The following is a 22,731-nucleotide window of genomic DNA, read 5'->3' as shown; positions in this document are numbered from 1 at the left end:
TTATTTATGTATTCGTGACCAGTCCTGTACAATAAACACGAGTTGTTACACGATGAGGTGTTCCTTTTTCCCCATGAAGTTTATTACCATAGAAAAACGGCAGCTAGAACCAGTTAAGATGAGAACATGGACGTTAAATATTAGCACGTTTATTAGACTAGATTAGAAGCCCCGCCGGCGCGTTACGCTACACGTTGCCGTTGGCTGGGGAGGCAAGCTCGGCAATCTTGGCGTTGAGTTTCTGGTTGGTCCAGTCCCTGGTTATGTCGTCCAAATGGCTGTCAAAATCCACCAATAGCGCGTGGTCCCCCGAGTCCAGGAGCTGACTGGCTATGGAAAGCGTCTCCTCCCACTGCCGCAGCATTATCCTGGGAAAAAAAAAGCCATATAACGTTCCCACGAAGCAGAAAACCTAGAAATATTTTTCATGCGGTGCCACACCAAAAAATTTATAGTTTATGTTTACGATCGAATTCATTTGTCTCACCTACGGTCCAGGTAATCATGCGGTAAATGTGTCACCCGCAGGGATGTAATGATGCACAGTGAGTCAAATCTTGAAAAGCTAAGCGATTATCTCCTTTTCATTTCACAACTTTTTAATAAGTGTTGATTTAAAGGGAATTTTGCATCATACTTTGTCTGCAGCTCAAAAACATATTTGTACCACGAACTCATTGCAATCATGAATGGTAATAAGTTCTACAATATCTACGGAGGACTTACGTGTGCTTGTCTTTGACGGACCAACGAGAGTCTTTGCGCTCGTACATAATAATGGGAGGGACTCTGTACTCCGGAGACATCTTCGCCCCGTCAAGCTGGAAACAAGAATGACGGAAAACCGCATTGAGCAATAGCCCAAACGCAGACACGCGAAAGCGCGCGGCTTCTCACCATGAGCAGCACGGCCCCGCTGCACTGCTCGGCGATCTTGTCGCCGATCTTCAGGGCGCAAGGCGTCGGGCTGCCGAGGGAGACGGAGAGAGAGAGAGAGGAGCTGAGCTCGGAACGACCTGCACAGTTTTATATACGAGAACGAGACGCATACGGACACCACCGTTTCAGGCCAGTTCGCCAGGACGCACCTGCTATCGGAGACACAGGCGTTGGCCTGGTAGTATCCCACAATTCTCTGCTGCGTCTGGGAGCACCAAACGTCCACCTGTATGAATAAAATGGGGGAAAAAAAAAAGAACACTGCAACACAGATGCTAAAACCTTCATGACTCCATTTCCACTGTAAATGCTGCTGTCCATTTAACAGGAGAGTTTTAAGGAAACTTAATACACCAACTCACACGTATTTCAGTCTTGCAAGAAAAATCAACCACAATGCATGGATTTGTTCTGTGTACATATTCGTATAAGGCTTATCAATCAATTAAAGCAACATCCGCTTAATTAATCGCACATTTTACAACTAATTCTTGCTATAGCGCATATTAAAAACTGTGACAAGTGTGTGAAAGATGCCAGGGAGGAGATGTGCTCTTTTTTTATCGAGCACAGAAAGTTTGAGAGTTTTATTAATATTCTGTATAGGCATTTAAGTTTTATTTGAATTTCAGTGCAATTTTTCTTAAATTCATGTGTAACCGTATACTGTTGTACTGACGAAACCCCCCAGCAGACGGCAGATAATATTTAGTGGAAATAACGTGAAAAGCGTCAGTGTCTGAGGACGGGGGGGGGGGACTACCTGCGTGAGGGCGAGCTGGGTGATGGGGGACAGGGACAGGTGGGAGTGCAGTAGAGGGACGCAGTCGGTGACGCACAGGGCGCCCCCTGCTGGACCGGAGGACAACAGCAGGCCGTTGACGCTGCACTGCGGGAACAGGCAGGCATGGAGGTACATCTTGACGTACGCCAGGCAGGAAAGCTCCACCTCAGCCATGTCTGCAGCGCCGAGATGAGAGCCTGAAGGAGCATGAGGTCCACACGGTGAGATGTTGCTTCAAATAAAATTGTTCATGGTTACACGTGAAATGGAAAAAAAGACTAGACTGAATTGAGTTTAAAATGTGTTGATTTTAGTGCAAATATGCATCATATTCAAATCTACATCGTGTTAAACCATCTACGGGTAAAATGAGTCGGTGGGTGCAGGACCAGGATAGGACCATCGATAAATGATCCTGTGGTTCAGTAACGTTTAAAGCCTGTGCGTGGATCCTGTGGTTCAGTAACGTTTAAAGCCTGTGCGTGGATCCTGTGGATCAGTAAGTTTTAAAGCCTGTGCGTGGACCCTGTGGATCCTGTGGTTGCCTGTGCACGGCAGCTACGTGCAGGTGGTAATATCCACATGCCGAATAAATGCATTAATCAGACACACTCACCGACCAGAGCCGCTAATCAGTCAGTACGAGCGGATCATTTCACACAGAACGTCGGTAAGACGGACTTGAAAACGCAGAGAAAGACGAAAAACAACGATAAAAAAAAATCAACAATAGCGAGAACCGACGAGAGCCTGACCCGCTAACGAGCGTCTGGAAGAATCCAACTTCCGCCTCCGGCGCTCATTCCACGCCCACTGGGCCACGCACCCGACTGTGATTGGCGGAGAGGGCGCGGTGCATTAACACTATTGGTGCGCACTACTGCCAATCATGGTGCTATGGGCGCTTTGGACAGTTCGGGTTCGGGAAATTAATCACGTCCAAGGTTATGAACATCAGTAATAACGTTTACCGCGGAAATATATAGCTTAAGGAGAAAAGGCAAACAAGGAGAAACCATAATTAAATTGCTTCTTGTAATACAGTAAAATTTCCACAGACTACTGTTCAAAGGCAACCCTGGATTATTTATGGATTTCTCATCCTTTCCAGGCAGAAGTTCTCTGGTCAGCACCTCTTAACCAAGTGACGTTCTGGCCATTGTCTCCGAGGTCTGCATAGTGCATTCATTTGCATGACACGTTTGTGACTTCTATTATGCTTAACATATCGAGTTATTTTTTATTATTTTAGAGAACTTGGCTCATGGCGAGTAACCATGGGAAGTCTTTTTGTCAGTCTTCTCAGGGTTCATTTTTAAATTAGCATAGACACTTGTGTTCCATGCATCGTTTCTCATATCAGTTACAAGCACTTCAAAGTCAGAGTCACAGTCAACTTTATTGTCATCAAATTTAGTTCTGCCACTGGGATGTGGAGCAGAGGAGAAATGTTCTCTGACACAGAAGAACTGCCCATCAGTCCTGAACAACATCACCAAAGCCGTGGAGGACAGTTCACACTGGTCAATTACATTTACACAAATTAAGAACAAGAGGTCAGGAATAATCCATAATATTTTACATTTTCAATATTGTTTGTGTTTTGTGATCTCATTAATTCCCACACAATATAGCATTGTTACATTTGTCATTGGTACATATGACCATTGTGACATTATTACATTTGTCATTGTTACATATGACCATTGTGACATAATTACATTTGTCATTGTTACATATGACCGTTGTGACATTGTTACATTTTACATGATGACTATTTTAAACAATTGTATCTAGATGTACTTCCTTAGCCACGTGTTATTCCAACAAGGTACCATCTGTGTGACATGTTATAGGGTGGTAGTAGCCTAGTGGGTAACACACTCGCCTATGAACCAGAAGACCCGGGTTCGAATCCCATTGTGTCCCTGAGCAAGACACTTAACCCTAAAATTGCTCCAGGGAGACTGTCCCTGTAACTACTGATTGTAAGTCGCTCTGGATAAGGGCGTCTGATAAATGCTGTAAATGTAAATGTTCATTCGGGGTCCCTTGTTAACTGTCCCTTTCCCAGTGCTGTCAGAAAGCATTAAGCTAATCCTTTATTAGAATATATATATACACACACACCAACAGTGAAGTATTAAAAAGTACACGTTTTAAGCTTTGAGCATGTAACATGCGATCTCAAACCAGCTTGACTAAAATTATAAAAATTGAGTCAAGAACGTTGACAATCACCGACTTGGTGGATCATTAGCAGGACCTACTCCGCCTCTTCCTGTTCAAGTGACATAAGTGACACTTGTCTGTCACTTCCTTTTTTGATTGAACCTTAACAGGTTTAAGTTCCTCTTTTCAGGAAGTAGGAGCATCTATCTCGTGTCTTCAAGTTAAACGTTTGCACTTTTTTGTGTTTTTTTTTTTTTTTTTTGCTAAATTCACCTACAGCAGAAACATCTTTTCATTTGACAGAAAGATTTATAAGTTCTGACACATCAGCAACATGCACTTTATTATCTACAGATTTCTACTTGCTAGTAAGTTTCATATGCAAATAACATTTCACTTTCAGCTTGCCGTGGGCTCTCTTGCTTCATAATAATAATATTCTGTCACATTTCTGCTGTTCCCTTATTCAGCCGCCATTGCCTTGGCTTCCGAATTCTCTGTCAAGATGCCTCCAGACTTGGAAACTTTTGAGGGATCCTGTGTTCTGATCCCCTGTTCCTTCAGCATTCCTGCTAAATATGAATCCAGCTTAATGAAAGACCCCACAGCAGAATGGAAGAAAGGAAGTAGGTTCTCTACCCATGCGACGCATTCAAAGATCCTTGGCCAGCTTACGCAGAAGAACTGCACTTCGCTTCTGTACAACATCACCAAAGACCAGGAAGATGTCTACTTCTTCAGAGTTAAGACTGGGCTTCAACACAGTTTTGATGAGAAGGTGAATATAACAACAAGAGGTGAGGAGTGAACTTTAATAAGAGTTTTTGTTGTTGGTAAAGATGTTAAACCCCCAGACCAGATGACAGTTATTAGTGTGCGTGCAGTAAATCTGACAAAGTGACAATATGAAGCAAGTGCTGCAATCTGGACGTCTGCTTCTAGATGTTCTTCCGAAACCCCGTGTGGCTCCTCCGAGTCGGCAGCAAGAGGGTTCTACCATCAGGGTGGCCTGTTCAGTGGCATCCCCTTGTCCCCAGAGTCCCCCCACCTTAACCTGGAGGCCAGCGTTGGGTGACAGCGTGGTGACGATGCAGAAGAAAGAAGACGGAACGCAGGAAGTGTCGTCTGTCCTGAGCTTCATCTCTTCCTCGGTGCACAACGGCGTCGACCTCAGCTGCGTTGTGTCCAGTTCAGAAACGCGAGCCGCCGTGCAGGAGACCATCAGACTCGCTGTGGACTGTGAGTGTGTTTCATTTCCTCTGTCAATCACACCCATCTCTATACTTCTTGTCACTTGTCTTCTCATTTCTCACCATCTTGGTCCCTCAGATTGTCCAAAGAACGTGTCCGTGTCGGTGACTCCAGCAGAGTGGCTGCTGGGCAGTGATGTCACTCTGTCCTGCTTTAGTGACGCCCACCCTGCTGTGGAAAGTTACTGGTGGTTCTGGGAGAACGGGAACCATCCTGAGCTGGTGGGTCAGGCAGCAGACCTCAGTCTCAACTTGACCCTCAGAACCATGGGCAGATATTGGTGTCGAGTGCAGAATAGACTCGGAGAAGCCAGCTCTACTGTGGTGGAGCTGAGGATCCCAGGTGAGGAGACGTGTACCAGAACGTGCTGGTTCTCCAGGTGCTGAAATGATGACACCTCTGTTGCTTTCTTCAGGTTCAGATTTTCTGAGGTGGATGCTTGCTGGAGGCTTGTCTCTTCTGTTAGCATCTTCCTTAGGTGGCTGCATGATTTACTGGTAAGATTTCATGTCCATCTGCTGGACCACTACAAACATAACAGTCCTTTAGACTGGACCTCAGGAAAAACGTCCAGTGTTAATAGGGTCTTTGGTGCAGAAGCTCCTGCTCTCTGGAATCAAAAATCCCACTCTGGGCTCTATTGTGAACGTGTGTAAAACGTGGCCTTTGCTTTGAATGGTGCCACATAAAGTTACCTATATATAACAACCATAATATATACAGCCAAGAGTGGCAATTAAGTGGGTTCAAGCAGTTTAGCACCCAGTTTTTCTGGTCACCATATAACCAAAGTAAAACGATTCGGGCCATGAGTGAGTAAATGTAATTATTTTATTTTCAACACGCTGTACCTGTAGGTGCAGGAGAGCCAACCGTCATCGCAGGACGATGACAACACGCGCATTTAATGAGGTATTTCCTCGAGGGAACCTGTGTCCCTGTGTTTCCAGTTCCAGTGCTCTGGTGGTTTGGTAATCCTCACGGGATAACACCTTCCATTTCTGACAGAATCTTCTGGAAATCAGAACCCAAGACGCCGTGTATGCCAATGTGCCCAAAAATCACAAGCTGAAGAAAGGTTGTAACCAGAAGTCAGAAAGTTCCTATGATGAAAATGTTTATGCCAACTACTAGAGATGCATCAGAAACATTCTCTCCCCAAAATATCAGCACCAACAAGCTGGAACGGAAGCCGCGGCCCACCACAAACCAGAAGATAAGACGGGGGAAAAAAAAAAAAGAGTCAGTTCCTGTTCAGAACTTTTTTTTTTTTTTTTTAACCAGCTGCACTGACTTTGGTTAGCCAAACTAACCAGGAATAAGATAGAAACGGATACTACCACTCAATATCATCATAGTAGCGATGATTTTATGAATTTCTTTAATACTAAAATTGTCGCGAATAGAGAGAAGATTAAAAGCACAACAAATAGCTCTGCCGATAATTCCATGGAAAATAATCTTCTAATAGACGACCACAGGTTAGAACGATTCAACCTTATTAAAGAGCATGAATTAATCAAATTAATCTTGTCGTCAAATCAATGTACTTGCGCTTTGGATCCGACTCCAACAAGGCTCCTTAAGCAAATAGCACCCAATGTTATAAATTCTATCCTCAAAATTGTTAACTCGTCGCTTAGCACCGGCCACGTACCAAGTTCATTCAAGGTAGCAGTCATTAGACCCCTGATTAAAAAGCCGGATCTTGATCGCAGTCAGCTTTCAAATTATAGACCGATATCCAACCTTCTGTTCATATCAAAAATCTTAGAAAAAGTCGTAGCCCAGCAGCTGAGCGCATACCTAGACTGTAACAAGATCCATGAAGTATATCAATCGGGATTTAGACCTCATCATAGCACTGAGACAGCGCTGGTTAAAGTGGTTAATGACCTGCTGTTGGCCTCTGATCAGGGACGCATCTCGCTGCTTGTCCTGCTTGATCTGAGTGCAGCGTTTGACACTATCGATCACGCTATTCTCCTTGCCAGGTTAGAGAATGTTATCTGGATTAAGGGAACAGCCCTTGAATGGTTCAGATCATATTTGACCAACCGATATCAGTTTGTGGACATCAATGGTGTTTCGTCTTCATATAGTAAAGTCGAGTTTGGTGTTCCACAAGGTTCTGTCCTAGGTCCGTTACTTTTTTCTCTATACATGTTACCTTTAGGCGACGTCATCCGCAAACACGGTATTAGCTTTCATTGCTACGCTGACGACACACAGCTGTATCTGTCAGCAATGCCAGATCAGAGGCAGCAGCTGAACAAAATAGAGAATTGTCTGAAGGACATTAGACAGTGGATGCTCACCAACTTTCTCCTGTTAAACCCTGACAAGACAGAAGCTACAAAATCCTACTTTTAACCTATAAAGCTCTAAATGGTCTCGCCCCGCAATACCTGAGTGAACTTTTGGTTCTTTACGAATCGCCACGCCCCCTTCGATCAATGGGTGCGGGGTCACTACTGGTACCAAAAGTGCAGAAGGTCACAGCTGGGAGCAGATCCTTCTCCTATAGAGCTCCGCAGTTGTGAAACAGCTTGCCTGTCAGTGTCCGGGACTCAGACACAGTCTCAGTGTTTAAATCCAATCTCAAAACCTATCTGTTTTCTCTGGCTTTTTGCTAATGTCCTAGACCCTCATTTCACTTTACTTTGACGCAGTGTCAATTATAAAGTCCAGTTTATCACAGAGTCCCCCTGTTAGACACAGACAGTGTTAAATTCACTCTAGTTAGGCTGTCCTAGTTAGGGTACCAGGCCACTGTAGCACCAATATACCACTATAACCACATATTTCAGTATCGGTCGTACAGTGCAACCGTCTGCCGCTGCTTCTGTTTGTTTTTCTCCAAGACACGGAATCAGGCACCCAGACTACTGGCAGACCCCAGTGATCAGACCAGCAAATAAATCCTGGTTCCTGACAACTGCTTTACTAGGACAAAACATGAAACAATCCAGAGGGTCACCACAGCCACCACCACCGTTACAACTACAGCTTCAGGGATCTTCAAATGGACCAGTAACATCATTATGGACACGTAATCTAGACCATGACACTGAATACATCCTGGACTTCTCCAACCCTACAACTGTAGGACTTATTATTATATCATCCCCAGCCCTGCACTGACACCATTTGCAGGCTCACTCTACCCTGGAAGGGGGTCCCTCTCTGTATCACTCCTTCCCAAGGTTTCTTCCTTTCTTTTTTTCTCTCTCCTAGAGTTTTTTTGTGTGGATTTTTTCCTTGTGTGCAGAAGGGTCAAGTGTGGGGGGTGTCAACTGTAGGGCCTGTCAAAGCCCATTGAGACATACTGTATGTGATTTTGGGCTATATAAGAAATAAATGTTGTTGTTGTTGTTGTTGTTTTTTGCACGGTGATGTGAAAAGACCTTCTAGCTTTCATCCAGCTCATAGCCGATCTAATAATTTGTCCATTCAAGTTAAAGTTGCAGTAATGCTGTACACCCTTTCTGGCTTTTTCACGTCCTCTCTACAGGAAGGGAAGCCTCCATCATTACAGGATGAAAAACTGTACATCCTGGCTTTCTTGGGGTGGTAGTAGCCTGGTGGGTAACACACTCGCCTATGAACCAGAAGACCCAGGTTCAAATCCCGCATACTACCATCGTGTCCCTGAGCGAGACACTTAACCCTGAGTGTCTCCAGGGGGGAACTGTCCCTGTAACTACTGATTGTAAGTCGCTCTGGATAAGGGCATCTGGTAAATGCAGTAAATGTAAAAATGTAAAAATCTGTTTCAGTATATTCGTATGTGGTTTCAGGCCTTATTTTGTTTCCTAACATATTTTTATTTTACCTTTTTTTGTTGGAATTTATTTATTTCCATGCTTTAAAAAGATTCTGTTTTATCCACACTCTGTACAGCACTTTGAAGTGAAAGTGAAGTGATTGTCATGTGTGATACACAGCACACAGTACACACAGTGAAATTTGTCCTCTGCATTTAACCCATCACCCTGAGTGAGCACTGTAGCTATATGCTATATACCAGAAGTGGGACAAAGTCATTGCTTTTCAAGTCCCAAGTAAGTCTCAAGTCTTTGCCCTCAAGTCCCAAGTCAAGTGCCAAGTCAAGACAGGCAAGTGTCGAGTAAAGTCCAAAGTCAAGACTGATAAGTCTCAAGTCAAGTCCTAAGTCCTGCAGTTTGAGTTTCGAGTCCTTTCAAGTCTTTTCAACCGCACAATAATAATATATTTTCACCGATCGTGTATGCTTTTAAAATCTATTGTTTTATTAAAACAAGTGCAATTGAAACTGCAGAAATAAATAGTGCTGACATTGCACTATTAACGTCATTTTTAACATTTAACTCATATTTTTTAAGAATATTCTTCATTTTAAACCACTGCTTTACAGAATAAACACATCTGAAAAAACAAGTGCAACTGTAATTATTCGAACAAAAAGTGCTAACATTGTATTTCCATGACATACTGCATTTCAATTAGTTCCACAACAGTTTGTCCTGTCCTGTAACAAACACATGAACATAACAGACTTAACCGCGGGAAGTGGAAAATAAGATGTACTTGTGTTTACCAACTGTTTATTCAGTTAAATAGCTGCATCCATGTTACCACGTCACGTTTGATGTGGTAATTTCACAGTTCGAAGACTCATTCTCGCCCCCTACAGTGCAGTCCGGCTAGGTATACATCCGCGCTAAAATATCAAGGTGAAAGTCATCATAGTGTACCGGTTCTTCTTCTGCATTGTGGAACTTTTTGATTTTGTTTCTTGAACCACAAATGATGAGCTGACACCCAAGAGATTTTCTGTGCAAAGTGTATTCTGAACAAAAAGCAAGATCGCATCAGAACATCGCGTCACACATCGCGTCTTTCTGCACCTCTCTCTCTCACAACTCACGCCATGTGTCCAAGAGAACTGAACATTAACATAAAGCATTCACAATTTACAATACTGCATTCCTGTACAAAAAGCAAGGTCGCGTCAGAACATCGCGTCTTTCTGCACCTCTCTCTACAATATACAGTATTAAAAGAACATAAAAAAAAATATTCACAAAATAACACACATGCAAAATATTCCTAATATGTACATAAATTAAAATGAAAGAAATAACTTTTTGCACACAAACCCCACGCACCTCTCACAGCTCACGCCATGTGTCCAAGAGACCTGAACCGGGTCTCAAAAACAAAATAAAAGTCTTTAGAAAATAAGAACATAAAAGACACAAGAAAGAAGAAATATACTTATAAATCTAACCATCTTGCGTAGTATAGACCCAGCTCCCAACCCAACTTTGTGAATAGATTAACGGCGATATTTTTTTATCGCCGATAAGAGTCTCACGTTAACGCAGCACGTTTTTATCGCCTGATAAGAGTCTCACACAGCACGTTAACGCCGATAACGGCCCACCACTAATATGTATGTATTGTATGTCTTTGTAGGTGGCTAAAATACACATTGCTGCTGACCGCCGTTTACTGTGTGCGATACTGTACATTGGCTAATGTTATGTATAAGTACCTTATCCTACCAGGTTTTAAAAAATCACTTTAATAAGTGTACGAATTAAGGGAGTGAACTCGCAGTGGACAGATTACCAGTTTGCTACGTTAACAGTGAGTTTACAGCCTCACTGATTTAACTACACAGCAAAGAAAAGTTAGCAAATAAGCGTTAGCATTCACTCAGAACTTACCGTATTGGTGTAACTTCAAATGTCGAACGAAGTTGGAAGTTGTTGCATCTCCGTCTGTAATCTTCGACCCGCATGTTTTGCATACTGCTTTTCGTTTTTTGTTGACCACCTCGTAGTTTTTATATCCGAACAAAACTATCTTTGGTATCATTTTGTCTAACTGCCACGTTATTTGAGAGTTTCACTGCATTGATTGTCCTGAAATTTGATTGGATGGATGCTGTTGGCTCAAAACAACAAGGATCTAATTTGATTGGATGTCTTGCCCACAGCAAATACACGCACAGACGCACATATACACAGACATTGAAAGATACAGAGCATTCGGTAATAACATACGTTTTAATATTTGGGTTTTCTGGGAAAGTCTTGTCAAGTCAAAAGGCTCAAGTCCAAGTGAAGTCACAAGTCAATGATGTTAAAGTCGAGTTGCAAGTCTCTTTACATTTTGTCAAGTCGAGTCTAAAGTCATCAAATTAATGACTCGAGTCTGACTCGAGTCCAAGTCATGTACTGCTGTACAGTATATACTGCGAATAAATGTGCTCTACAAATAAATTTGACGTTTTGACTCGACTTGACCTTTTTATAGATGGCGGCTGTATGATGTCGTGTGATTGTGGGCTAAAAATGAATAACGGGAAGTGGCTGGAGGAGCGTGTACAGATAAGAGTGTGATTGGCTGTTATATCTGCTTCATCACAGGCACCCTGCATAACAAAACCACAGATTTACAGCATTTGGGCATTTACGCTCTTATCCAGAGAGACTTACAATCAGTAGTTACAGGGACAGTCCCCCCCTGGAGACAGTCAGGGTTAAGTGTCTTGCTCAGGGACACAATGGTAGTAAGTGGGATTTGAACCTGTGACTCTGTAGTCTTCTGGTTCATAGGCAAGTGTGTTACCCACTAGGCTACTACCATCCCGTAGGATTGTTATTGGGATAAGACAAACTACCAGGTCTGTAGGAGGCAGAATTCTTGCGTATTTCATGCAATAAAATGCAAAATTATTATTTAAATCTGGATTTTTACATTTTTTTAGATTCTGTCCATCACAATTAAGTCATACCTACGATGAAAAATACAGATATTCCCATTCTCCAATACATACTTTCCCCAGTGCATCTGCAGATGCGACCCCCTTCTTCTACCCTCCACTGAGCCACGAGCTTGAAAATGTGATCGCTACGTCTCTGCAGTTAACAGCTGACAACTGAAATGCGTCTCAAAAGAGACGCGAAAGAGCCATGAAAAATACTCAAGAGTTGCCTGACGGCGACGCCCTGATTCGGCGGGAATAAACAGCTACATCAGCATTCCGCTTCATGAGAAAGGGTACCAATTTGGCGGTTCTCTTTAACGTTTGCCCCACATCACTTCCCCTTTCAGCTATCTATAAATAAGCATCATTTTCCTGTGTTATGCAGAGGGCTCAATAAACCACTCGCCGAATATGAATCACGTTTGCATCGTCTCGATGAGTTTGCGGTAAGTATTTTAAGATCTTCTGCTCTCAATCGTACTCGGATGGAGAAATAGACTTTATTAATTGCGTTTCATGAATTCTGCGGTGGGCTGCCAACGTAGAGACACTGAGATTACACCTCTTTCATCTTCCTTTATCAGAATTTGAATTCGCATTCGTCTGTCTCGAGCAATGAGCATCTTGCACGTTCTCTGTGGGTCCCTTGTTTTTGGTAAGTTTTTCACGTAAGCCCCTTTTTGTGCCATGACAGCCAGGGCAAAAGTGGTAACATTTCTCCGTGTCCCCCCCCATTCAGCCACCATTGCCGAAAGTTCCGAATTCTCCATAAAGATGCCTGAAGACCTGGAAACTGTTGACGGATCCTGCATTCTGATTCCTTGTTCCTTCAACGTTCCTCCTGAAAACGAGCTTGATTTAAGGAGTCCTGCCTCTGGAGTGTGGAGAAAACATTCCCGCTGGTTTGCAGATAGCACAGATGTGTTCAACTCGTCCAAGACGTCAAACGTTCTCCGTGGGGAGATCCTCGGCCAGCTGACGCACAAGAACTGCACTTCTGTCCTGTACAACGTCACCAGAGCTATGGAAGACCTCTACTTCTTTAGAGTTGAGATGGGGTTCAAATACACATTTGAGGACCATGTCACGATAAAAACCAGAGGTGAGGAACGTGCTGCAACGTTCAGAGTTGAGTTTTAGATGAGCTCCTGGTGAGCTCTTTTATGGCCTAAACACATGAGTGCAGTTCTTTTAATTTTACTTCTAGTCTAGTCTAGTCTAGTCACTGTCTCTGAGAACAGTGAATTATGGGTAAATGCACTCCACATGAACCCGTCGTGTTGTTCTCTGGACGTGACCGTGCTACATTTTCAAAATGTACGTCTGGCCTATGGAGGTAAATGAATATATAATTTAAATATATATAATTTAATGCATGAAATATAATTTAAAATCGTCAGGGCAACGCGTGTCATTTTCCCAACCACACATTCTGTCCTCTTTTCCACTTCATTGTACAGAAAGCGCATCCCCACATTTAGTCTCGTTTTATTCATCAACAATATTACATGATATATTTCTAATGAAATCAACTAGAACATTGGTGGGTTAATACTAATTATTAATACTAATTAAAACGTTCTTCTAGATGTTCTTCCCAAACCCCGTGTGACTCCTCCGAGTCGGCAGCAAGAGGGTTCTACCATCAGGGTGGCCTGTTCAGTGGCGTCCCCTTGTCCCCAGAGTCCCCCCACCTTAACCTGGAGGCCAGCGTTGGGTGACAGCGTGGTGACGATGCAGAAGAAAGAAGACGGAACGCAGGAAGTGTCGTCTGTCCTGAGCTTCATCTCTTCCTCGGTGCACAACGGCGTCGACCTCAGCTGCGTTGTGTCCAGTTCAGATACGCGAGTCGCCGTGCAGGAGACCATCAGACTCGCTGTGGACTGTGAGTGTGTTTCATTTCCTCTGTCCATCACACCCATCTCTATACTTCTTGTCACTTGTCTTCTCAATTCTCACTTTTTTTTTTTACCATCTTGGTCCCTCAGATTGTCCAAAGAACGTGTCCGTGTCGATGACCCCAGCAGAGTGGCTGCTGGGCAGGAATGTCACCCTGTCCTGCTTTAGTGACGCCCACCCCGCTGTGGAAAGTTACTGGTGGTTCTGGGAGAACGGGAACCATTCTGAGCTGGTGGGTCAGGCAGCAGACCTCAATCTCAACTTGACCCTCAGAACCATGGGCAGATATTGGTGTCGAGTGCAGAATAGACTCGGAGAAGCCAACTCTACTGTGGTGGAGCTGAGGATCCCAGGTGAGGAGACGTGTACCAGAACGTGCTGGTTCTCCAGGTGCTGAAATGATGACACCTCTGTTGCTTTCTTCAGGTTCTGATGTTCAGGAAGTGTTGAGAACTGATCCTCTCTGGTGGGTGCTTGCTGGGGGATTGTCTCTGCTTCTAGTTGCTTCATTCTGTTTAATATGCAGGTAATCACCTTTCTATATTCTGATGATCAAAGTCTGAATTTTGTAGAAATTTGTAAAATAATAACCATCAGAATTACCTGTAGGTGTAGGAGAAAACAGCATAAGAATGGAACAAAGACAGGACCAACATCTACAGAGGTGTGAGATCCTCTTTTAGCTTCTCTCTTTAACACACACCAGCTCATAACTCAAACACTTTCCTCTCCTTAGGGCGTCACAGATCCAGGAGCTGAGAGAAGACGTCCCGCACCAAGGTTCCCTGAAGACTCCTTATATGCCAACATGCCGAGTCGCCACAAAACGAAGACACGGAATAAGCAGGAACCAGAGACCAGCAATGATGGAAATATCTATGGCAATCTCTGAAGGGTCCAGCATCAAGAATGGAGCAAAATTAACATCAGTGCTGAATACAAAACTGGACAATGAAACAAATATAAAATGGGATGTTCTAGATGGTTCTGCACACAAATTCACTTTATTATTTTATTGATACCTGCAATATGTACTAATGGACTAACTTTCCACTGATGTTCCCACAAGTGTTCACTGGTTTATCCAGACGGGATGTTGTATCCCTGTTACGGTTCAACTGTGGGATACACATAAAACAGATTTTCATTCATTTTCATTCATAATAAACATATATTCTTTGTGAAATAATATGTGGCTCCATCAAGATATTTCGTATAAACCCGCTGATGCTGTATATAATGAAATGATAGCTTCTGGTGTCGCCAAGTTTGCTTCTGACTATAATTGTTATATAATTATAATCTGACTATAAGATTTGAATCAACATTCATGAAAGCTCCTTATTGTTTTTTATTGCTCATATTTCAGATGTCAAATCAGAACACCCAATAAATAAATAAATAAAAACCTTCTGGCCGCCACTTTGCAGTCCCATGAATTCTGCACGATGTTGCAATTTCCCCCAACCTCAGAATCAGAATTATGGATAAACATGGATACAGTCGAAAACGAGACGGAATCCAGCTCTGCATGTTAATTTTAAAGCCTGATGTTTTTTTTTTAATAATTGTAATCAGAATAAAAAGACATCATGGTTTTGTTTGATATTTCAGTTCTAGTTTAGGCCTTCTGACTGTGTATTGAGAGCCCTGGGCCGAGAGTGGAGAGTCTGTAAAGATCTTCATGCTTAGCATGCACTCTGAGCTCTACCAAAAGGAAATAACAAGTGAAGGTGAGACGTTTTCTTCTTCAGAATTAACAGCTCCACCCCGAAAACATCTTCACTCTCTTCAATCTACTGACTGGACCTCAACCAATGAGAAGAACATTGTTCTGTTATCTTCAGCACAATCCAGACACTGGCACCACAGCGTTGATCAAAAAATGAGACAGACTCTCAGATGCTGCTCCAGAGGAAGAAGAAACCTGGACCTTCACACTCATATTAACCCAGATGGAGAATCATGGCTCCACTTTTCGTCCTCCTGCTCATCATCTACAGCCGCTTCTCAGGTAAGATGCTCACGTCTACACCCACCTGGGCTCTCTAATAATATAGAAATTTATTTGTGCCTTTTTTTAATTGCACATCACACTGGAAAGGACATGGTACGGCACGACACTTTAATGAAATTAGGAAGCATGATACAAAGAGTATAATTTGAATAAAAAATGTACATTGAGCAAATATGAAAAGTTTGATCATGAAACTACTATATTAAGCACCTTTCATTAAATTTAAAGATTGTTTTTATGATGTTTGTGGCTCTGCTGAAATCCCTGAGTGTTGAAGGTGCCCCTCAAATGTAAAATGTGTGTGTGTGTGTGTGTGTGCATTTTCAGGCTCTCCAATATCCTGTAAATTAAGTCTTTTACAGCACGGTCAACACAACAAGGGTGAATCCACTCTAACAACCCATAGAAATGTAAATAGATTTGATCCCAAAATGAACCTGCCCTCTAACAAACGTGATTCAAGTTTAGATCTCTTTTACTTGTAGATTTCAGCAGTTCCTGGTGAGGAAATGATATACAGCTCTGTTGTCTGTCTCCAGTAATCAGAATATCTGTCATGGTTTGAGATTCATTCACCTCAGCATTAAATTCTGTGTATAATTGTGCTCTGTAAGTGAGGGACGTCCTCTGGTGGGGCAGCATTCTGGCTCCTTGATTCAAGATTCAAGATTCAAGATTGTTTTATTGTCAGTATAACAGTATACACAGTAGACCGTGTATTCAAATAATGTTTGACACAGACCCCCCCATAGTGCAATCATAAAAGAAATATATATATGTATATACACACAAAACTAAACTATACTGACTAAAACTAAATCTTAAATACTGTACAGTATCTCTACAGGAGAAAAGTAGAACTTTTCTGTACAATGAACAGGTCGAACAGGACAAAACTGGACAACATCATGTAGGACGCTTGGAAGTATGTTGTATGTTGGATATTTCAAACAGGACACACAAGACAAGACAAAGAAATGTGCAAAATAAGTTGAGATGTGCAAAAACCAGGTGCATAAGGCTGGAAGGGTATTGTATTGTAGGGTGGTAGTAGCCTAGCGGGTAACACACTCGCCTATGAACCAGAAGACCCAGGTTCAAACCCCACTTACTACCATTGTGTCCCTGAGCAAGACACTTAACCCTGAGTGTCTCCAGGGGGGGGGACTGTCCCTGTAACTACTGATTGTAAGTCGCTCTGGACAAGGGCGTCTGGTAAATGCTATAAATGTAAATGTATCCTACCATGCCGCCATGACAAATACCTGTTTTATTAGGCAAATATTTACTTTACTTTACTTTACTTTATTTAGCAGACGCTTTTATCCAAAGCGACTTACAAGAGGAAGACACCAGCAATTCTCGTTCGATTTCTATAGAATATTGAGTTTGCAAACTAAGAGCCCTGATAAGGCTCAAACTTGTCAGTGAAGAGCATGCTCAGAGCTTGTTAGGTGCTAGACGAAGAAAAATTATAATTTATTTCTACATGTTTGTATTGTTTGTGCAATGTGTACACATGTGCGTGTGTAAGTGTTAGATTTGTCTGTAATATTTTTTGAACAAGAGGGTTTTCACCTGCTTCTTAAAAGTGGTGATATATTTAATTATGTGCTCAGTTAATCACTTACTCACCATGAATGTTTATTCCTAATCAAGGTTGGGGCGGGGCAGGGTGGGGCTGGGCGGGGCGAACTCTACTACTGACCATCCCTCTGATGGTGCTGTTCCAGTCATGTTTAACCAGTGGCCTGCAAACCCAGGACCTCCGACACCAGGGGGCCTCAGAGAGCTGAATATTACCGCCACATTTCAGTCACATCTGACACACATCACAGCTTCGGCCCCCAAGCACAAGTGCTGGCTACAGGCACAGGAACATGTTGAACCCATTTTCTTGAAATTCATGGTAGAAAATTTATTGTACTCCATCAACAGAAGCCATGGTTACATTACAAAATATTCCAAATTCTACAGCTACCTGAACACAACATTGACAACATGAGTCAGGGAGTCAGTGCAAATGTACAATGTAGAGGTTAAGGAAGCGGCCCTGTAATCAGAAGGTTGCCAGTTCGAATTCAGGTCTGCCACTGAGGTGAAACTGAGGTCCCCTTGATGAAGGTCCCGTCCCCACACACTGCTCCCCGGGCGCCTGTCCTGGTGCCCACTGCTCACCGAGGGTGATGGTTAAATACAGAGGACGCGTTTCACCGTGTCACAGTGTGCTGTGCTGCAGTGTCTCACAATGACAATCACCTCACTTTTACTTTCATATGGCGCAATGTGGCCAGAATATGACCTCAACCCAACTACTAAGTTAGTTCTTGTCAAGGTCGCCATGTTTCTGAACCAGTTCCACGTCACAGACACTTCCTTTGTGGGTTTACTGAAAAGGGGAAACCAGCTTGAGAAGGTTTTCCTGTCTTCATGGTGCAGATATACCACCAGCTGCAAGCACCCAGCCACCGCCGGAGAAACCGAAGAAACCGCTGCAACCATTGACAATAATGCATGCTTTTCTCATTTTTGCAATGATTGCTCGGTGGGGTGAGTTATTAAAAAAAGCTGCAACTTTTCATATTTAAAAGGTCAAAGGTGATGAAAAAAATTTTTTTTACTGGGTGCATTTTATGAATGAATATCATTTATAACAAATTATTACTCAAATAAAAATGATTTATGTACAGTTTGTACACAATGTATCAGTTCACTTCATGTATATGAAAATTTTAACCTTTAAAGTTACATTTCGATTCTGCTGTAAGAAATGAGCATTTACACGTTGCATAATATCTCCCATTTTTAATAAGTTTTTCATGCAAATGTCTCTCTGAGCTGTGACATTTCTTCATGTCTTCTGTCTCCTTATTCAGCCACCATTGGCATATGTTCCCTCTTCTCTTTAAAACTGCCAGCAGTTTTGGAAACTCTTGAAGGATCCTGCATTGTGATCCCCTGTTCCTTCAGTATCCCCGATGATTATAATTTAGGGATCCCTGCTACGGGACTGTGGAGCAAACATTCTCGCTGGGCCAAGACGGAGAATATTCTGAACGTGGAGATCCTCGGCCAGCTGACGCACAAGAACTGCACGACAGTCCTGTACAACGTCACCAGAGCTATGGAAGACCAATACTTTTTCAGAATCGAGACGGGGTTCAAATTCACCTTTAATGAGCACGTCACAATAAAAACCAGAGGTTAGGAACATTCTGCTACTTCCAGGGCGAGAACCCTGTGACTTGTTAAGATCCCGATGAGCTCTTTTAGTGCCAAATACAACGATTAACTCTTAATCATTTCAGAGTTGAGTTGAGTTTGAACTTTTGGCCTTGCTGATAATGTCATTACAGCCGAGTAGTTTATATTTCAACTCTAGCGTCTCCATGTCAGTTTTCATGCGCTGTCTGATGCAGTGTAGATGTCTTCAAGAGAGGTTTACTGTCAATACCACAGCACCTGAAATGCTGTCTCATACAGACCCCCATAGTCAGACCTCCTTGTCTTCTTCTTCTTGTCTTCATCTCTTCTTCTAGATGTTCTTCCGAAACCCCGTGTGACTCCTCCGAGTCGGCAGCAAGAGGGTTCTACCATCAGGGTGGCCTGTTCAGTGGCGTCCCCTTGTCCCCAGAGTCCCCCCACCTTAACCTGGAGGCCAGCGTTGGGTGACAGCGTGGTGACGATACAGAAGAAAGAAGACGGAACGCAGGAAGTGTCGTCTGTCCTGAGTTTCATCTCTTCCTCGGTGCACAACGGCGTCGACCTCAGCTGCGTTGTGTCCAGTTCAGATACGCGAGTCGCCGTGCAGGAGACCATCAGACTCTCTGTGGACTGTGAGTGTGTTTCATTTCCTCTGTCCATCACACACATCTCTATACTTCTTGTCACTTCTCTTCTCATTTCTCACTTTTTTTTTTACCATCTTGGTCCCTCAGATTGTCCAAAGAACGTGTCTGTGTCGGTGACACCAGCAGAGTGGCTGCTGGGCAGTGATGTCACCCTGTCCTGCTTTAGTGACGCCCACCCTGCTGTGGAAAGTTACTGGTGGTTCTGGGAGAACGGGAACCATTCTGAGCTGGTGGGTCAGGCAGCAGACCTCAATCTAAACTTGACCCTCAGAACCATGGGCAGATATTGGTGTCGAGTGCAGAATAGACTCGGAGAAGCCAACTCTACTGTGGTGGAGCTGAGGATCCCAGGTGAGGAGACGTGTACCAGAACGTGCTGGTTCTCCAGGTGCTGAAATGATGACACCTCTGTTGCTTTCTTCAGGTTCTGATGTTCAGGAAGTGTTGAGAACTGATCCTCTGTGGTGGGTGCTTGCTGGGGGATTGTCTCTGCTTCTAGTTGCTTCATTCTGTTTAATATGCAGGTAATCACCTTTCTATATTCTGATGAACAAAGTCTGAATTTTGTAGAAATTTGTAAAATAATAACCATCAGAATTACCTGTAGGTGTAGGAGAAAACAGCATAAGAATGGAACAAAGACAGGACCAACATCTACAGAGGTGTGAGATCCCCTTTTAGCTTCTCTCTTTAACACACACCAGCTCATAACTCAAACACTTTCCTCTCCTTAGGGCGTCACAGATCCAGGAGCTGAGAGAAGACGTCCCGCACCAAGGTTCCCTGAAGACTCCTTATATGCCAACATGCCGAGTCGCCACAAAACGAAGACACGGAATAAGCAGGAACCAGAGACCAGCAATGATGGAAATATCTATGGCAATCTCTGAAGGGTCCAGCATCAAGAATGGAGCAAAATTAACATCAGTGCTGAATACAAAACTGGACAATGAAACAAATATAAAATGGGATGTTCTAGATGGTTCTGCACACAAATTCACTTTATTATTTCATTGATACCTGCAATATGGACTAATGGACTAACTTTCCACTGATGTTCCCACAAGTGTTCACTGGTTTATCCAGACGGGATGTTGTATCCCTGTTACGGTTCAACTGTGGGATACACATAAAACAGATTTTCATTCATTTTCATTCATAAAAACATATATTCTTTGTGAATTAATAAAGATATTTCGTATGAACCCGCTGTTGATTTGAATCAACATTCATGAAAGTTCCTTATTGTTTTTATTGCTCATTTTTCAGATGTCAAATCAGAACACCCAATAAATAAATAAATAAATAAAAACCTTTTGGCCGCCTTTTTGCAGTCCCATGAATTCTGCACGATGTTGCAATTTCCCAGAATCAGAATTATGGATAAACATGGATACAGTCGAAAACGAGACGGAATCCAGCTCTGCATGTTAATTTTAATAATTGTAATCAGAATAAAAAGACTTCATGGTGGGTGTCTGTCAAGATTGATGAAGCTATTTTGTTTGATATTTCAGTTTTGGTTTAGCACCTTCTGACTGTGTATTGAGAGCTCTGGGCCGAGAGTGGAGAGTCTGTAGAGATCTTCACGCTTAGCATGCACTCTGAGCTCTACCAAAAGGAAATAACAAGTGAAGATGAGACGTTTTCTTCTTCAGAATTAACAGCTCCACCCCGCACCCTTCTAGCTAGCACCCTTCTCCTCAAGTGACAGACGCTGATATGAAAATTGTTTCAGATCCTGTGTCCCATGTTTGAGTCTGGCAGCCATGACAATGAGTAACGGGACCAAGTGGGTACGGGTAGTGAGAGAGCAATAAATCCTGCTCTCTGTTTTTACATTATCTTTAAATTCATGATTTATATCTTGGCTCCTAGATTGAAGATTCAAGATGGGTTTATTGGTTTATTGTCTTTATTATGGGGGAAATGTATTACTTTCCCTTCACTTTCCTTTGAAAGACAAATATCGTACTTTTTACTTCATTATATTTCTTTCCAGGGTCTCATTACTCTGACGTTTTTTGTGATAGGCTTTCACCAGTCACGCCATGTCTGATGTCATCTGTAACTGTGAAATTAAGTTTAACAGCAGTCCTGCATTTCTGCAACACGACAGGATGGACTGAGATTCTTCAGCGCCAATTTCGCACCCATGGCCAAATCTTTATCAAACGTATAAACTTTCCGAAAGGTTGAAATATTAATTTAGTTTTAAATGCGTGCTGTGTCTGCCTAAAACCAATATAAACCAACCAACCAACCAACCAACCTAAAACTGCCCTAGATAAACTCACCTTCCACATTGAGGTAGGTTAACATTGTATTAGCGAGTGAAAGAAAAAAAATCATGTCCAAAATGGCCAGTGAAATGACCACCATGGCAAGGCTTGTCTACTAACTGTAATTGATAAAATCAGCATGTAAAAATGCTATGCGGACATGAATATAACATTAGGTGCTTTGCTCAGTGGCACCTTGGTGGATCAGGATTTGAACCGGCAACCTTCTGATTACAGGGCCGCTTCCTTAACCGCTAGGCCACCACTGCCCCAGATGTTATCTTCATCAACAAACCTTTTTGCCGCAACATAAGTCATTAATGAATTATATCATCTAAAATCGTTGACGAATAAAATCAAGACTAAATACGGTTTACAAAATAAAAAGTATACTAAAATGACGAAACTAAACGTTATTTCCCCTTGTTTAACCGCGTAATTATTTCTCTTTCCTGTGTCTCCCATCCAGTTGCCCACTTTCTCAACATGCGTCATATTAGAGCATTAACTAGATTTCAGAGACATGGGATGGTGATGGACTTTCCTCTCCTAGCGGTCATATGACTCACTGTGAACAAACACTGTGAGCAGGAGGATGAAAAGTGCAGCCATGTTTCTCCATCTGGGTTATAATGAGTGTGAAGGTCGGAGGTTTCTTCGTCCTCTGGGCCAGCGTCTCATTGTGTGTCGTCTAGCTTTTGACCATGTGACACAAAACAAACCCCAAACCACAGCATATTGCACGTCTGCAGTACTTCTCACTTCATTCTGACCAC

The 22,731-nt window shown here is 42.7% G+C and overlaps 4 protein-coding genes and 1 long non-coding RNA gene across 6 annotated transcripts; 4 read left to right on the top strand and 1 right to left on the bottom strand.

Annotated features, from left to right (window-relative positions):
* Positions 1 to 53: 53 nt before the first annotated feature.
* On the bottom strand, positions 54 to 2,515 carry emc9 (ER membrane protein complex subunit 9). 2 transcript variants are annotated; one of them, XM_028969094.1, is made up of 6 exons: positions 2,340 to 2,515; positions 1,703 to 1,955; positions 1,089 to 1,165; positions 898 to 967; positions 727 to 821; positions 54 to 368 (listed from the first exon to the last, which is right to left on the bottom strand). In XM_028969094.1, the coding sequence occupies exons 2-6, from the start codon at positions 1,895 to 1,897 to the stop codon at positions 188 to 190; spliced, it is 618 nt and encodes a 205-aa protein (XP_028824927.1). In that variant the 5' UTR covers positions 1,898 to 1,955; positions 2,340 to 2,515; the 3' UTR covers positions 54 to 187. The 2 variants fall into 2 exon arrangements, with proteins under 2 accessions (XP_028824927.1, XP_028824919.1); XM_028969086.1 differs by having other exon boundaries at positions 1,703 to 1,920; positions 2,340 to 2,513.
* LOC114783593 (uncharacterized) lies at positions 1,811 to 3,221 on the top strand. The gene is made up of 3 exons (XR_003748517.1): positions 1,811 to 1,944; positions 2,835 to 2,893; positions 3,141 to 3,221. It is a non-coding gene; the product is annotated as an uncharacterized LOC114783593 (long non-coding RNA).
* A 33-nt stretch (positions 3,222 to 3,254) lies between these two features.
* On the top strand, positions 3,255 to 6,368 carry LOC114783572 (myelin-associated glycoprotein-like). The gene is made up of 7 exons (XM_028969074.1): positions 3,255 to 3,279; positions 4,366 to 4,692; positions 4,838 to 5,134; positions 5,225 to 5,488; positions 5,562 to 5,643; positions 6,004 to 6,058; positions 6,155 to 6,368. Exons 2-7 carry the CDS (start codon positions 4,401 to 4,403, stop codon positions 6,278 to 6,280), a joined length of 1,116 nt encoding a protein of 371 aa, XP_028824907.1. The 5' UTR covers positions 3,255 to 3,279; positions 4,366 to 4,400; the 3' UTR covers positions 6,281 to 6,368.
* A 5,933-nt stretch (positions 6,369 to 12,301) lies between these two features.
* LOC114774812 (myelin-associated glycoprotein-like) lies at positions 12,302 to 14,071 on the top strand. Its single transcript, XM_028966426.1, has 6 exons — positions 12,302 to 12,352; positions 12,491 to 12,561; positions 12,646 to 13,008; positions 13,495 to 13,791; positions 13,895 to 14,003; positions 14,047 to 14,071. Exons 2-6 carry the CDS (start codon positions 12,522 to 12,524, stop codon positions 14,069 to 14,071), a joined length of 834 nt encoding a protein of 277 aa, XP_028822259.1. The 5' UTR covers positions 12,302 to 12,352; positions 12,491 to 12,521.
* Positions 14,072 to 15,610: 1,539 nt separating this feature from the next.
* On the top strand, positions 15,611 to 20,766 carry LOC114784631 (myelin-associated glycoprotein-like). Its single transcript, XM_028970153.1, has 7 exons — positions 15,611 to 15,819; positions 18,699 to 19,025; positions 19,362 to 19,658; positions 19,761 to 20,024; positions 20,098 to 20,197; positions 20,281 to 20,335; positions 20,408 to 20,766. The coding sequence occupies exons 1-7, from the start codon at positions 15,771 to 15,773 to the stop codon at positions 20,561 to 20,563; spliced, it is 1,248 nt and encodes a 415-aa protein (XP_028825986.1). The 5' UTR covers positions 15,611 to 15,770; the 3' UTR covers positions 20,564 to 20,766.
* Positions 20,767 to 22,731: the final 1,965 nt, after the last annotated feature.

This window comes from Denticeps clupeoides, chromosome 2, assembly GCF_900700375.1.
Source record: "Denticeps clupeoides chromosome 2, fDenClu1.1, whole genome shotgun sequence".
In the NCBI taxonomy this organism is placed as follows: Eukaryota; Metazoa; Chordata; class Actinopteri; order Clupeiformes; family Denticipitidae; genus Denticeps; species Denticeps clupeoides.
The sequence above is the reverse complement of the archived record's forward strand: the minus strand, read 5'-3'. Positions and strand labels throughout refer to the sequence as shown.

Coding starts and splice junctions, on each gene's coding strand:
- emc9 (XM_028969094.1), bottom strand. CDS start 1,897: ATGGCTGAGGTGGAGCTTTCCTGCCTGGCGTACGTCAAGATGTACCTC. Junction 968..1,088: donor GCCTGTGTCTCCGATAGCAG/GTGCGTCCTGGC, acceptor CTCCCTCGGCAG/CCCGACGCCTTGCGCCCTGA. Junction 369..726: donor TCCGTCAAAGACAAGCACAC/GTAAGTCCTCCG, acceptor TTTTTTTCCCAG/GATAATGCTGCGGCAGTGGG.
- LOC114783572 (XM_028969074.1), top strand. CDS start 4,401: ATGCCTCCAGACTTGGAAACTTTTGAGGGATCCTGTGTTCTGATCCCC. Junction 5,644..6,003: donor GGTGGCTGCATGATTTACTG/GTAAGATTTCAT, acceptor CTGTACCTGTAG/GTGCAGGAGAGCCAACCGTC. Junction 6,059..6,154: donor CAACACGCGCATTTAATGAG/GTATTTCCTCGA, acceptor CATTTCTGACAG/AATCTTCTGGAAATCAGAAC.
- LOC114774812 (XM_028966426.1), top strand. CDS start 12,522: ATGAGCATCTTGCACGTTCTCTGTGGGTCCCTTGTTTTTG. Junction 13,009..13,494: donor TGTCACGATAAAAACCAGAG/GTGAGGAACGTG, acceptor ACGTTCTTCTAG/ATGTTCTTCCCAAACCCCGT. Junction 14,004..14,046: donor CCCGCTGTGGAAAGTTACTG/GTGGTTCTGGGA, acceptor CTGGTGGGTCAG/GCAGCAGACCTCAATCTCAA.
- LOC114784631 (XM_028970153.1), top strand. CDS start 15,771: ATGGCTCCACTTTTCGTCCTCCTGCTCATCATCTACAGCCGCTTCTCA. Junction 19,659..19,760: donor CATCAGACTCTCTGTGGACT/GTGAGTGTGTTT, acceptor TTGGTCCCTCAG/ATTGTCCAAAGAACGTGTCT. Junction 20,198..20,280: donor TCATTCTGTTTAATATGCAG/GTAATCACCTTT, acceptor AATTACCTGTAG/GTGTAGGAGAAAACAGCATA.